Source organism: Capra hircus, unplaced genomic scaffold, assembly GCF_001704415.2.
Source record: "Capra hircus breed San Clemente unplaced genomic scaffold, ASM170441v1, whole genome shotgun sequence".
NCBI lineage: Eukaryota > Metazoa > Chordata > Mammalia > Artiodactyla > Bovidae > Capra > Capra hircus.
This window is the reverse complement of record NW_017189685.1, coordinates 36,979-52,535: the sequence shown is the minus strand read 5'-3', so window position 1 is coordinate 52,535 and position 15,557 is coordinate 36,979. Positions and strand designations below refer to the sequence as shown.

Sequence of the window (15,557 nt, the reverse complement as noted above, 5' to 3'; positions counted from 1 at the left end):
ATTACTAATTTTTAACATGAAAAACAGAGACTACTTATGTATTTTACCCATCTCCCCATAGTTTATTATTTACTAATTTTTAACATGAAAAAGAATCTTTCTTTACATCAAAACACAAACGTATAATTGAACACCTATGTTCCCAATTACCCAATCTTAACGATTATCAATATCTTGCTAATCCAACTTCACTTATCTTTTCGTGGGAAAAAACATATTCCAGATTTTATTTTTCCTGTTAGTATGTTCTTAAACCGGTATGGTCATGTTACTTTTTCCTATATTAACCTCAACAAAATGGCTCAAATGTAAATCACTAGTCAAGAGCAAAACACTAATTAAAATAATTTTCAATATACACGTACTTTAATATCTGAAAATTTAAAATAAGTCAAAAATGGTGAGGGTAAATTGTGGAAAGAAATGTAAAACATTAAATAAATGCTTTAAAAAACAGGGAGTATCTAATGGAAAGATATAGAATATGTAATCCAATTCTACTTTAGAATGTATCCACTAGATATGAACATGTCTCTCAGGAAAGCTGAGGTTCTATCCTAGAGCAAACTTGTGCTCCTCTGAGTATTTTCCAACTAGGACTCAAATTTTTGACATCTACTGTTTGTACTAATTTTAATAAGAATCCTAGGTCAGTTAGGCTACATTCAATATTTTAGTATTCTCAATGGCAACAGAGTTCTTAGCTCCCCAACACCCACCAGGTGCTACCTATTACCCTAATCTACCTTCAGCAAAGAGACTGGTTATATTGGTTAAGCAAAATACACCCCCCACCCCCAACCTTGGTTTTCTCCTCTATTTTTCTAACCACTCACACCCACTTTCCACCTTGCTCCTTGGCTGTACATTTCAATTTGCCCATGATGCATTCAGAGCAGCTGAATCTAGTCTTTCTCCCATACTGCAAGAGCCCATATAGACCATCTTGAATAAAGTCATTTTCTTCCTTCTCTTTAATAGATGTCATAAATAATATAACCACAACCTGGAAACAACTCAGGCAAGTTCAGCATACATATGACAGAATTCAACACAGCAGTTAGACTGAAACTACAGATGATATTTTATCTCACAGAATGCTGACTGTAAGACACTGTACATGACACAAACTGATCTACAGATGAATGCCAATCTACGGTAAAATAAGTTAGGAAACAAGGGAGGTTAATTCTAACAAGGGGACACAAAGACACTGAAATTGACTCTAAAGATAAAACCACAACCATGTGTCAAAGAACTATTGTAATGTTAACAAGTTAAACTGATTTGGTTCTTTTAACAAAATGCATTATTTGGTGCAGCTGCTAGCATCAGTGTGTGATAAGAGAGATAATACTGATTTATCAGACATCAGAAAGGACCAAGTTGGAAACTGGGCACTTCTGCCATAGGTTACCTATTCCAATTCTTGATTCTTAAATAGATAAAAGCAAATATATGCTATATAGGTCATTTAGATTTCTGTGATTTAAAATAAAAATTCTGTTTCTCCATATACCTACCTTACACCATCTTTGTCATTTATTCAAATACTCAAAACTAAAAGAGGTCTTTCACAAATTAGTTCTGCAGATAACCAAGAAATCTCACTTTCAAACTCTTCATGGGGAAAGCACAAATTCATTTCTACCTCTCATTAAATCAGAAGTGACAGCAAAGATTGTGTTCAACTCTTTATTTTAGTAAAATCAGAATAAATACAGCACATGCAGTGCTAGAATCTAAAACTAATACTTGAAGCAATTACCAAACTTAAAGTGACTTGAGATTCAATGTCTAAATTTGGCAAATTAAAATCCATTCTTATTTACTGAAAATATTGCTGGCTGACAAAACTTAAGGTAAGTCACTGATTTTGGCAATATACAAAGATAACCACATGTTTGAGAAATAGGCCAGACACTGAAAAACAAACAACATATGTAACTAAATAGTACGCTATAGAATTTCTGAAAATGTGGACACTTCATAAGTGTTTAGAAGTGTTTTAAGATAACATATCAAAACCTTGGCATGTTATAGTTTCAAGTTACGAATTTTGTCTTACATTTTGTTAGAAAGTCAAAGCTACCTACAATGTCAATGCTGGGTTTGCTTAGCTTGACTAAAAGTGTAGTAAGACAACATAAAAGCTCACACTAACCTGAAATTTATTATGTAATATACGATGACATTCAACATTCAAGTGCCAGTGTGTTTGTACTGTCTTTTGGTCAAGTTTCTTTAAACTTTCAAAGAATAACTTTAAGGCTTACAAAAATAAATATTTGTCAAAATGTTTCAATAAATACTATGCAGACAAGCAGTAGCAGCAAAGTATATAAAATCTGTCATGTGCAAACAGTTTTCTTCCCAACTATCATCCTATGGTCCCAAATAGAATTTTAGAATATACTTCTAAAAAAATGTGTTCAACAATCTCCAAGAGACAAAATAAGATTTGAAGTTTAAGAACATGCGCACAAGACATATATATATATATATAAAATTATCTTAATGTTAAATAAAATAAGTACTTTGTAAAAAATTTATGAGCAAAAGGTACAAGAGTCTAAACCTATACTAATTGAAATAGCACCATAACAAATGACCTCAATACTGTCAAGTGCACCTACTTAATAGTTTTAGAACAAGGCACAATACACCTGAAAATCTATTATTGCACTTCTAAGAAATTTTTGCCTTTTTATGCTATTGTTAAGATTATGAAGATCACCATTTTCCAACCAGAGAATCAGTACCAATTCCACGTGGAGGAGACAATTTCAGTTGGTGAATAATCATCTTTGGCCAAATTTAGCAGAAAACAACTGTAAAGTACAATGGAAACCTATGTAACTAAAATATAACTGCATTATACAGAAAAATCACTATGAGCAACTTAATACATATTTCTAACCGGTGCAATCTCAAGGATTTCTGCTTGTTGTTATTCCAATTGACAAAGTCCACAAATGTAAGCCATTTTAACATTTCAATCCAGCGTAAAGAGAGTACAGAAAATCTGCAATAAAATAAAAGCCTGCTGCATAATCCCTCCTGCTCGTATCCTCTTGACCAAAAAACGTCAACACTAGCTTGAATTTAAGACCAAAATCCAAGCAGATTCATAAAAGGACTGGTTACTGGCATGGTCAGCCATCCTTCTGTTTCAATTTTACTTATGGCAGGCATGAAAATATCTAATTAGATGAAACTTCCACTAAACATTTTTTAAAAATCAAACTTTTCCTGTAGTAACATATACCCAAGACTTGCCTAGCTTAGAATTAAGAGGAACTGTTATATTTACTTGCATTAACCTTCAAGAGTGCTTTGAAAATATATGGATGTATTCATACATGCAATCTTATCATGACCGGAATGGCTTATTTATAGACTATAAATGCCTATCCAGATAGAATGAGCAAGTACAAATTTAAATTAGTACAGCTTGCCACATCAGAGGTAATTCGGCTGTAAGATATTTTTCTCCCCAATCTCCAAACATTAAGTCCAATCCAAGTTACTGCTCAAGTTTTCTTACTTTTTAATACTTATGAATTAACAATTCTTATTAAAGAAGTTATTACACCTGTGTGCCAAGGTGTGATCTTAGCCCAAATTTACTGAATTTATTCCATGAACACAATTGAAAACTTGAGCATTACTGAGCCAACAGGACATCAAAATAATAAGCTGTCTATAAACTTAAAGTCATAGTACATTAACAAACAAATGGTCCTCAATCACAAAATTATAAATGCAGTTTGGGGTGGAAACAAGCAGAAGAGGAGTTAATCCAAACTACAACAATTAAGTTTTCAAACCAATGGAGTTGTTGATTGTTCTTTTTCCTTCTTTTGGCTTTAAGCTCCCCTGAATTTTCAGAATCACTGTGGGTAATGCACTACAAGACCTTTATACAAAAAACAATCTGGCAAAGTTACATGTGGTTTCCATTGTAGCTTTTTTTTAAGTGACTTGGCTGCAAAGCAGATTCAGTTGCCCCACCAGTCAACCCCCTGAGAGCTGTAATTTCCTCCATATCCTTCACTACTGTAGAAGCCTCCATAGCCACCTATCAAGAAATGTTAGAAAAAAAAAAAGTTAGGTCAGCCTTATTTTCTTTTTCTGGTTTTTCTAGCATAAAGCCTAATATATAAGCCTAATAAGAAACATTATATTAGGTTGTGTTCTTCACAAATAAAATTTCTCAAATTATGCTTTGAAAAAGGGGGGATGCCCTTGCAAAAATATAAAAGGGGGAAAATTATACTACCTCCACCAAATCCTCTGCTGCTGCCATGACCACCTCCACCACTGCGGCTGCTGCTTGCACGACCACTACTATAGCTGGAGCTGCCAGAACTGCTACTTTGTCGATAATCACGGGCACCAAAGCCTCCACTGAATCTATAGTACAAGGAAAACGTTATGACGGTTTTTTAAGAACATAATTGAAATAAGACAACAATTTCCATGTGTAAACTTCCCAATCCTCAACTTCAACTCATTTTCATGTGGCTTCTTCCTCCACATTATCCTTTAACATTTACTCCACATTAGCCTTTCTGAAAATGTCACTTGTACAGTAATAGCAGTGTTTTTAGTTACCCTGGACAAAATTCCTTTCCCAAATGATATTAACAACAAAGGTTTAAAACAATCCGTACCTCTTAGAACGGCCACGACTGCTACTCTTATAGTGGTGTTCATAGGCCATGTTTTCCAACCAAGATGGCACTTCTTGTTTGGCTTCAACAAGAAGATCCAACAAATCTTTTGCGATATTTATATTTCTTTCATTGAAAAATGAGGTGGCAAGTCCTACAAGAATTCAAAAACAGTAAATGAGGTCTAGAACATTAATCAGAAAACAAAAACATAAACAATATGCAATATTAAACTGTCTGACATCCGATGTCAACTTTCCCTTGAAAATAGGTTCTAGGATTTTAAATTCTGTGTCAAACCATCACTTTAAGCCACTTTACCAAGGTTTCCTACACGTCCTGTACGGCCAATCCGATGTACATATTCCTCAATATCACTTGGCAAATCAAAATTGATGACATGTTTCACATTCGAAATGTCTAGTCCTCTTGCTGCCACCTAAAACAGCAATTTTTGTTAAATTAAGGCAATATTCAAAGACGTGTAATTGAAAAATGAAAAACAAAAAACAAAAAAAAGCAGAAAATATACACACAGCAGTAGCCACTAGAATTGGGCTTTTTCCTGAGCGGAACTGATGAAGAGCTTCCTCTCTATCTCTCTGTGATCGGTCTCCATGGATACTTGTACAAGCATATCCTTCATGGTATAAGAAATCCTCCAAAGAATCAGCCCCTTTTTTGGTCTCCACAAAAACTAAAGTCAGAGAATCCGTCCCTGAAAAATTATTGATGAGGTTTTTTTTTATTAATAGTAACTGCATCATTGCTTGATCTAAATATTAGTTTCTTAATTCTCTTTGCACTCAAAAAGAATGCACATGAAGTTAATGAAAAAAGCACCTGTATTACTTCATGGTCAGAAGGGTGAGTGAACACAGGGTACAGGCTGAAAGTATTTTAATAGACTCTTTATTCCTAGCAATGTAATTACTCAAAATTTTACCTGTTGCATTTAAGAGATCAAGCAGAAATGACCGTTTGTCTGCCTCTTCCACCCAAACTACTTTTTGTGTGATGTTCTCAGAGGTAGAACCAACTCTACCTACGGCCAGGAAGATATATTCATCCAAGAAGTCACGAGCAAGCATCTGAAAGAGGGAAGAAAGTCTATTTTTTTTCCTACTTTTAACTAACATTAACTGAAGATAACATCTATACAAATGTTCTTTAAAAAAAAAAAAAAAAAAGAAACTACCTGAATTTCCTTAGGAAAAGTAGCACTAAACATCATGGTATGGCGAACACCCTTTGGTGGCATAGTGTCTTGTTCAACTATACGACGAATTTGAGGTTCAAATCCCATATCCAGCATCCTATCAGCTTCATCCAACACCAAGTATCTGTTATTAAAAAGACAGTTTAGAATTTGATGAGAAACTTAATTACTGTTGTGTCTATATTGAATTATGCTAATATATTCATCATAATATTTGAGTTTCAAATTTCACTATGTAAACCACATACAGATCACACAGCCAAATTAGCTGTTATTTGTTAAAATGAACCAAGCAAATTAGCTATACTTAACAAAATACTACAAAACTGATGACTGCTAATATACAAAGTAATCACACCTCATATATAAAAATCAACTTACTTGCAGAAATCTAACCCAATCTTTCCTCTTTCCATCATATCCACCAGGCGTCCTGGAGTAGCAACTAACAAGTGACATCCACGTTCTAACTCTCGAATCTGTTGCCCAATATCAGCACCACCGTATACCACACAAGGAAGAACTCGAGACCGGTATGAAAACTACAAGCAATAATTTATTAGATGATCATAAAAATTACACTAGAATCTATTAAAAAGTCAATTATCAGCAAATTGCATACTTACTTTCCTGGCTTCCTCATAGATCTGTACAGCCAGCTCTCTTGTTGGGGCTAAAACCAAGGAGATTGGATACTGTTTACGGCGTCCATGCCTTCCATTTTCCTAAGAATTAAGTACAATTTATAAATTAAGCTCAAAGATTAAAATCTTTTTCTATTCAATTCTAGAGTCTGTGACAATAAAATCCCCTCTATAATTTAAGAACTACCTTTGAAAATGAACTTTTATTGAGTTAACAGACTAAAGAAAGTAAGTATATTTACTTGAAAGAAAAGTTCCAACAGATGATTACAAAAATTGTTCTAAGCAAAAGCTTTTTGTTTTATAAGTGAATCTCTACCTTCACAGCTTTCAAAGCCTCGCCTGGACCATCTGTATAAATCTGACTCAAGATGGGCAAAAGGAATGCTGCAGTTTTCCCAGACCCTGTTAAAAAAATAATGGCTTATTAAGTTTGCATAATAAAAAAAAGTGTTCTAAATGCCCATTTAGTGAGAAAAATTTTTTCTTACTTAATGCCTAATTATGTGACAAATGTATTTATACAACTAAGTGAATTATGCTGGATAATTTGTGATCCATTTTTAACAAATCAACATATACTTCTTTGCAATAATATATAGAAGAACACAACTATTTTTTCTTTTAAACTGGCATCAACTTCTACTTCAAAATTTTTTTGTTATTCCGTAATTGGTAGAATGTCAGCAAACTTTCTGAAGATGTAGACACTACTAGCAAAGGACGATGTAGATCATTCTCTCACTTTGCAAAATAAAAGCCATGGGTACTAACTGCTGCAAGAAAGCATTATTTTAAAAAACAAGTGTTGGTCTTGTCCCAAAGCCCAGTTACATATAAAAGAAGTGATCTACTACTTTAAAGAAAAGTATAAAAAATGACAAATGATTTAAATTTATAATATTTACATACACATACCCATACAAAAAGTTCAGTACATAACCAAAGTTAAGATTTGCACTTTTTTACCTAAGCCAAATTCTAATACAGGACAAAACAGTACTACAGCCCTCTCAGTCCCCAACTCGTAAAACACTAAAGGATGACAAGCACCTTTTCCTTTCTCAAGATCACAGGCTCTTCCCTGACTATACATTTCCTATCCCAATTATATTGCTAACTTTCCCTCCAGCGACTCCATAATTTTCCCCTGCTGTATACTCAGTGGAAAGTCAGCATTATCAACTAGCTGACAATATTGCTATAGCCTTCTCTTGCCCTGATAAACACTAGTTTTATCAAAGTATTGAAAGACTTAAGAGTTATGCTCAGCTAATATTTACCTAACTATAAAATCAACTTAAATATAGGACACAGGCCTCTCTATCTAATGTACTGTTTTTACAAAGCTAGTTCAGCTAATCTTCATTAATGAACTTACCTGTTTGGGCACAAGCCATCAGGTCTCTTTTTTCTTTAATAATGGGAATGGCATGTTTTTGCACTGGAGTAGGACGTGTGTAACGAGTAAGCTCAATGTTTCCCATAATAATTTCTCCCATTGCAACATCGCTGAACTGTTAATAAAATTTAACCAGATTGATCAAATAAATATACAAACTAGATAGAAATGCCTTAATGTTCTGCTGCAATTTGTTTTATATTAATGTTAGAATGGAAATAACTAGCTAAATGTCTGTTTGTGATTAAATGTACAGCTGCTTTGGATTTTAGGTGGAAGTATCCAGTTATTTGTAAGAAAATAGACTTCTGAAAGTCTAATCTACAACAAAGAAGTTCTGAGCTTTTCTGTATATTTGACATGTTTCCTATTTTAGCATTCCTCAAAATGGTGACATTAGTCACCAGTCTCTCCTTTCTCAAAACCCAATGAAATTTTCAGCAGTAATTGTAAACAACAGTTAAAAAGTCAAATAAAATACTTACACTTTCAATGTGTGGAGGACAGTTATTGCCAGTTACCTCTACTGGTATATCATCATATTTCTCAAAGTTAATCCCAGTGTTTCCTCCAGAAAAGAGCTCCCTGAAATGAAATGATTGTTATATGTACGACACTAGATGGCAAGTTTCCTATCAACATAAATATCAAAAACTTACTGCTCCAAGCGTTCACTTGGTGGAAGTGGTTTTGACCAATCATCATCATCTGACTTGTCACACCAACGACTGTGTCCACTACGCTCATATCTGCCAAAGCCAGTTCTGTCACCACGACTGCCAATACCTTCACAGTCATTCCGCCCACGATCATCAAACCTAAACAGCACAAGCAAACAGATTACAGAGTATGTCATTTAACCCATACCATATTATCACCTCTCCAAAAACATAGCTATATATTAGTAATTCAATTATTCATCACAAGTAACCTTCAAGTGAGTGAAAGTGAAAGTGAAGTCGCTCAGTTGTGTCCGACTCTTTGCGACCCCATGGACTGCAACCTACCAGGCTCCTCCCTCCGTGGGATTCTCCAGGCAAAAGTATTGGAGTGGGTTGCCATTTCCTTCTCCAAGTAACCTTCAAAGATGCCAGTAACTCAATACTGGATGACTCATTTGTGAAATGAGAGCTAATTTAGCTGTGCTTATCTAATTTATACATATTTAATTGAAAAACAAAGGCATAACATGAATGTCAAGAAATATTTGGACATATATACATCAAACAGCATACTCTTACTAATTTTAATTCCTGTTAAACAGACTAAAACCTTTTAGTAAAGACCTTTTAGAGTTAAAAATGAATAACCAATATTTTGCTTAAAATCTAATCTATAGGATGACCTCCCTGGTGGTTCAGAGATTAATATTCTGTTTCCATTGCAGGGGACATGCGTTTGATCCCTGATAAGATCTCAATATGCAGCATGGCAAAGCACAGAGGCGAGGGAAACCTACTAATCTATAATGTAAGAATAGTCTGCTAATGAAAAACAACATAATTAAATGTCATGGAAAGTACAAAGAATGAGAACACATCAAATTAAGAGTTGATTCCTGAAATGCTATGTTATACACACGTACAAGATGACAATAATTTACCTTCCCCTTGATCCACTTCCTCGATCACTGAAGTAACTGGGTCTTCCTCTTGAATCTCGAGATCCAAAACTGCTGTAGGCATCCTTTTCTTTACTACAGCTCCACCCTGAACTGTCTTTACCATAAAATCCTTCCAAAAAAGGTAAGAGTTAGAAAAGGTGACTTACAAGTTTCCTGTCTTTTAAAAGACAGAGTTTTTCTTTGTCTTATCCTTGTGACTTACACCAAAGGGCAATGAAATTACTATCAAAACACTGAAAAAGAAAATCAAGGTTGAGAAGTGTTTTCACTAGCAAACAGAATTTTCCTATCTTAAATCCTCTTTTCCATTAAAAAACTACCGTAATAAGCAAAAAAAAAAAAACCTCACAGAATAACAACAATCACTGAATGAATACCACCTCTGAGAAGATAATAGCTGTGAAAGTATGCCAGTGAAAGTTTGGGCTCAAAGCTGGTTAATAGGAATAAGAAATTCACATGATATAAAATTACATGAATGTTTCTGAAGTTAAGAAGTACTTATTTTTGAAAACAGAAAGCACGGGGGGTTCATGTTTGGGAACGCATGTAAGAATTTAAGATTTTAAAATTTAAAAAATAAAAAACTTAAAAAAAAAAAATGTGTACACATTCCCAAAGTGACCTCATTCTTGCAGCTTTAATTTTCAAAGCAGAAAAAGTTGAATAACCACGTACCTTTAGATGCTTCCCTATTTCTTAAGTGAGGAGGTATATAGCGCCCTTCTATAAGAGAAAATGTAAAATTAAAAACTGATCAGATCCCCTAGATATAGCTGGTCCTAGGGATTTTCCTGTTGATCAAGAAAGATTCTGTGTTCCCACTGTAGATCGTACATAGGTTAGCTTCCTGGTCAGGAAACCAAGATCTCACATGCCTTGTGGCATCCCAAATCAAACAAAAAACAAAACAAAAAACAACTCATCCTAGAAAACACTTTTAAAACAGCTATTCTTGGAATTTAATTAAGGAAAAACCTCCTAAAACTAAACATATTTTACCAGCTACTTGCTAAGTCACTTCAGTCGTGTCCAACTCTGTGCGACCCAATAGACTGCAGCCCACCAGTCTCCTCTGTCCCTGGGATTCTCAAGGCAAGAACACTGGAGTGGGTTGCCATTTCTTCTCCAATGCATGAGAGTGAAAAGGGAAAGTGATGTCGCTCAGTCTTAGCGACCCCATGGATTGTAGCCCACCAGGCTCCTCTATCCATGGGATTTTCCAGGCAAGAGTACTGGAGTGGGGTGCCATTGCCTTCTCCTTAACAGCTACTAGTACATAATTATTTTGAAAGACACTGGTCTTTCAGAATATTGTCCCATGAAATGTAAGCTTTAACAAATATAACCATTACTATATACAATAAAACAGGCTACTAGGAAAGATGGTTTATATGCCCTAAGTCTGTTAACCAATTTCAACTCAGCTGTTTCTGTTTTGGCAAAACAAACACTAAACAATTTAAACAATGAGATGGAAAGAAAAGATGATTTTAAGGAGGAACTGATAGGAAACCCAAATTAAAACTAAACCTCTAACTTTAATTGAGATTAAGTACTTCAAAACTGGTGATGTAATTAAATCTTCTTAAAATTCACATAGTGACAAACAACATATCAACTAACCAGACTTGAATAGGCTTTTCAGAGTGCACCAACTGCTCTCTTGGAAATCAAGGTACAAGCTGAGATATGCTGTCACAAACTTTCTGTCCCTATCCACTTATTCCTGTCCCTATTCGCTTAGCAGTGACATTAACTTAACTTAACCAGTAGCAAATAAAAACATAGCAGAAACACTACTCTTTTCCCAAGATTTAACTTTTCAAATAAACTTTTAATAACACGGTTAATATTTCAAGTTCTAATTACCACCTGCTGCTGCTAAGTCACTTCAGTCATGTCTGACTCTGTGACTGCATAGATGGCAGCCCACCAGGTTCCGCTGTCACTGGAATTCTCGAGGCAAGAGCACTGGAGTGGGTTGCCATTTCCTTGCCCAATGCATGAAAGTGAAAAGTGAAAGTGAAGTCACTCAGTTGTGTCCAACTCTTCAGGACCCCACAGACTGCAGCCTACCAGGCTCCTCCATCCATGGGGTTTTCCAGGCGAGAGTACTGGAGTGGGTTGCCATTACCTTCTCCGAATTACCACCTAAGAATTAGCAAAGCCAGGTTCCATCGGAAAGGCTCAGTTTCTTCACGGGAAATGAGCAACAGCCATAACACACAATTGTACAGGTTCCCACTATTAGGTTTAACATAGTTCAAGTTCAGGTCAGTTCAAAAGAGAGATCAACATATCCTCACCTCCATGTCTGATAAGGATTCATACTGGGTATAAGAGGTTTTCTAAAAGTGTGTATGTTAACTTTCTTTGGAATGACTAAGAGTTTACACTGGAAAAGAACCAATTAGTCTTTTATTATCCAAACATGCCAAATTACTTTATAAACTTTTATGGTCACAGAATGGTTTTTAAATTTAAAATTAGTAAGTATAATGAGATATCAACAGATACTAAACAAACAAAAATTTTACTTACTGCTAGCTGTACTTCCTCCTCCACTCTGATTATTATCAGAGTTCAGGTTTAGATCAGCCAACTAGGAGAACAGAGATATTAATAGTTCACATGCTGAAAAAAGGAAAAATCAAGCACAGCCAGCACTATAAAAGACAAATTAGAAGTCCTAAATTCCAGTCATACCCAGTATCATTCAAGCTCTTATTTTTAACACCGTGTAGAAGTCTACATATTATGCCAAAGACAAAAGGTAGGACTTGCATGCCAAGAATACACAAGTACAGATAGTTCAAATACATTTATCCAAAACACGTTTTCCCAAGTAATTCTGCATAGTAAAATCTCCTCAGTCACTAAAAGTTATAGTCTCAAAGTCACTTGTTTTCTGGGCAAGCTGAAGATTCCTTAACTTCTTTATTCCCTAAATACTATATCACTTAAAAACAATTAAAGAAAAATTTATATTGGAGTGTGGTGTATAAGTTTTCAATTCAAAGAAATTTGTAATCAGCAACAGCACCTTAAAAAATGTTTTATTAAAGTTTATATTGCAGCAGTGTGCAACTTTTTAGTTCAAATAAATTCATAAGTAGCAGCAGCACCACCTGGTGCTCAATGTGACATTTATTGCAGTATTTATTATCTGTCATTTTATAATAAATGCAAAGAGACTGGCTAAATAACATTAAAAGTTTATACAAGAGAGGCACCTTTAATTTCACTTCATTCAGTTCAGTTCAGTTCAGTCACTCAGTTGTGTGACTCTTTGCAACCCCATGAATTGCAGCACACCAGGCCTCCCTGTCCATCACCATTTCCTGGAGTTCACTCAGACTCACGTTCATCGAGTCTGTGATGCCATCCAGCCATTTCATCCTCTGTCACCCCCTTCTCCTCCTGCCCCCAATCCCTCCCAGCATCAGAGTCTTTTTCCAGTGAGTCAACTTTTCTCATGAGGTGGCCAAAGCACTGGAGTTTCAGCTTTAGCATCATTCCTTCCAAATAACACCCAGAGCTGATCTCCTTCAGAATGGACTGGTTGGATCTCATTACCTGTCCCTTTATACTGATGGATTTCAATACTGTAGAAGTTTCACTTTACTGAGTTTCATAAAAACTAACCAAGAAGTAAAAATAATGGAAAATCATACATGTCAGATAAAATTTAAAAAGCACAAACGATCAAGGAGCAATACTGACACCTATCTGCTAAAGGAAATGGGCTATATAATGTTTATACACACACATTAAAAGTTTAAGAATAATATTACCAACAAACACGAATCATCAACAAAGACATTACTTCTCCACACCGAATCTCGTTACTACTAAATTATAATAACCCAAGGGATGTTTATGAACAGTTAAACGGTTTATTTTAAAAGTTAAAGTTAAATGTAAAAGTTTCCCATGTACACAGGAAACGCTACAAATGTTTGTGTATCAGATTTTCAACCTCTGCAATCTCTTTAACCCATTAAATTATAGCTCAGCATACTGCATGAGTGGATACAATCGTAACATTAGAGAGAAAATACTCTCAAAGAAGCACCAATCAAATCCCACCAATTATATACTACTTAGAAATAAAATTTGGGAGCAAGTAGTGTCACGAGGCTCTGTTTAACGACTTACAAGACAGATATCTTTTGAAAGATTTATGTCCTATCCATCACTAAACGAGCAAAACAAAAGTACAGACAAGCTGCACACTTAAAGAGTTAAAAACCCTGGAGTTTTTCTGCAGGCAACAAAGCGAGGATGAAATAGATTTCTCAGAAATGCAAAACAAGTCTGTAAAATCACTCTTCTTAGATACCTATTCTCTTCCGAATTCCGAACATCTCAAAGTAAAGCAACAGACTGAGAACACGTCTTGACTGACATATTTGAATGTTTTCCACGTTAGCAACAGAAAAGCAATAATATGTAGTTTTCTTGCTAATCGCCTCTTTTCTAGTTATTTTCTCACAGATGAAACTCAAAGACAAACGCTTAACCTTAGGATACGTTCAACACAGTACGACGACTCAAAAGTTAACACCCTCTGGTTAACGGCCATTCAGTAGCTTTTTAAGTAAAGGGAATACCGTAAATCTCTAACCTCCCACCAGCTTCCCGATCCACCAGTGAACGTAAGCAAGCGGCGACCGTTTCCTCCTCCCCTTCCCAGTACTCCCCTTCCGCGTCCGCTGCGTCACAAAGCTTTCTATTCCGGAAACAGGACCTCATCACCTGGGTTACTCAGTCAAAGTACAGCGGAAAGAAATCCGGGAGGGAAATAAGAACAAAACTGCCGTTTTATTTTCTAAAAATAAAATCGTCCCCCAGGGTCCCACAACCACAAACCATGCAAGCGTAAGGCTTCAGTGAGCGGAGCGCAGCGCTGTAAAACAACAAAGGCCGCCGCCATTGCTCCGGAATAAGGTCCAGGGCCCAACCCCCTTCCCACTTAGTTCCGTACGCCTGTATACCAACGACACCTCTGTGCCTGATATTAGTGCCGTACAGCCAAAGCCAAAAATCTCAACAGAAAATAAGTGGGCCACTACCGCGTACCTCCGTCATCACCTATCAGTCGGTACTAGCACAAACACGCCGCTCCCAGATCGCGCAAACACAAACAAAATCCGCCATTGTGTGTGGCCATGATACACTACGTAAACGAAGTCAGAACGCTACCAACTAGTTTCTTTCTCCACGCCGCCTCACCCGCCCCCTACCAATGCCTTAAGTCGGTTTTTCCCATGGTTTGCTCACTGTCCAACCACAGCCAGATAAAGGCCAGCAAAGGGAAGAGGAAGGTGGCAAGTCAACACTGCTCCACAAGTCAAATTAATCCTGAGAAAAATGCCCACGGAGAAAGGCCGAGATAGGAACATTCTGACTCACCTGCTGATCCACCTCCTGCACGTTTTTCACCGCCTCATGACTCATGCCTGAAGAAAAGCGCGAACTCTCAGTCTCAAACGGCCTGTCTAGCGTATCCGTATTTGAAACGACTCCCGCGGGAACCGGCTCACAGCTTCGCCTGCCGGAAATAAACTCTCTTGAACGGCTTTACGCCAATACGTAACCGTGCGTCTGCCTCTCCGATCGGAGGAACCCCACCCCCACCGCCGCCCCCGCCCCCATTCCTTTAAATCGACCGTTATTTCTTTCTGGCCAAGTCGCGTTAGCCAAGTCATAATCTCGCGGGATCTTTTAGTCAATCCCGTCCGTCAAACGCCCTCAAAACTCGCGAGAGCTTCTGTTCCGCCCCGCCTCCTGGGGTGTTGGAATTTTGCCAAACAGTCTCCCTCTTTCAGCCACTTGGGGGTGGATGTTAACATAACACGAGTACACCTCAATCCTGCTTACCCTCGCCCCGCCCTCGTAGTTTCCCAGCTGCTTCTAAAGGTCTGCGATGCCCTTCTCTTTTAGTTCAACGAATCTGAATTTCTGTAAAATGTCTCTGTTTCAAATA

The 15,557-nt window shown here is 36.5% G+C and overlaps 1 protein-coding gene across 1 annotated transcript; it reads right to left on the bottom strand.

Annotated features, from left to right (window-relative positions):
- Positions 1–1,681: 1,681 nt before the first annotated feature.
- Positions 1,682–15,200, bottom strand: LOC108634620 (ATP-dependent RNA helicase DDX3X-like). Its single transcript, XM_018044671.1, has 17 exons — positions 14,984–15,200; positions 12,110–12,170; positions 10,244–10,291; positions 9,545–9,674; positions 8,601–8,759; positions 8,427–8,526; positions 7,921–8,056; positions 6,859–6,944; positions 6,522–6,620; positions 6,277–6,437; positions 5,875–6,019; positions 5,623–5,767; positions 5,213–5,394; positions 4,998–5,115; positions 4,677–4,830; positions 4,283–4,416; positions 1,682–4,081 (listed from the first exon to the last, which is right to left on the bottom strand). Exons 1-17 carry the CDS (start codon positions 15,026–15,028, stop codon positions 4,002–4,004), a joined length of 1,983 nt encoding a protein of 660 aa, XP_017900160.1. The 5' UTR covers positions 15,029–15,200; the 3' UTR covers positions 1,682–4,001.
- Positions 15,201–15,557: the final 357 nt, after the last annotated feature.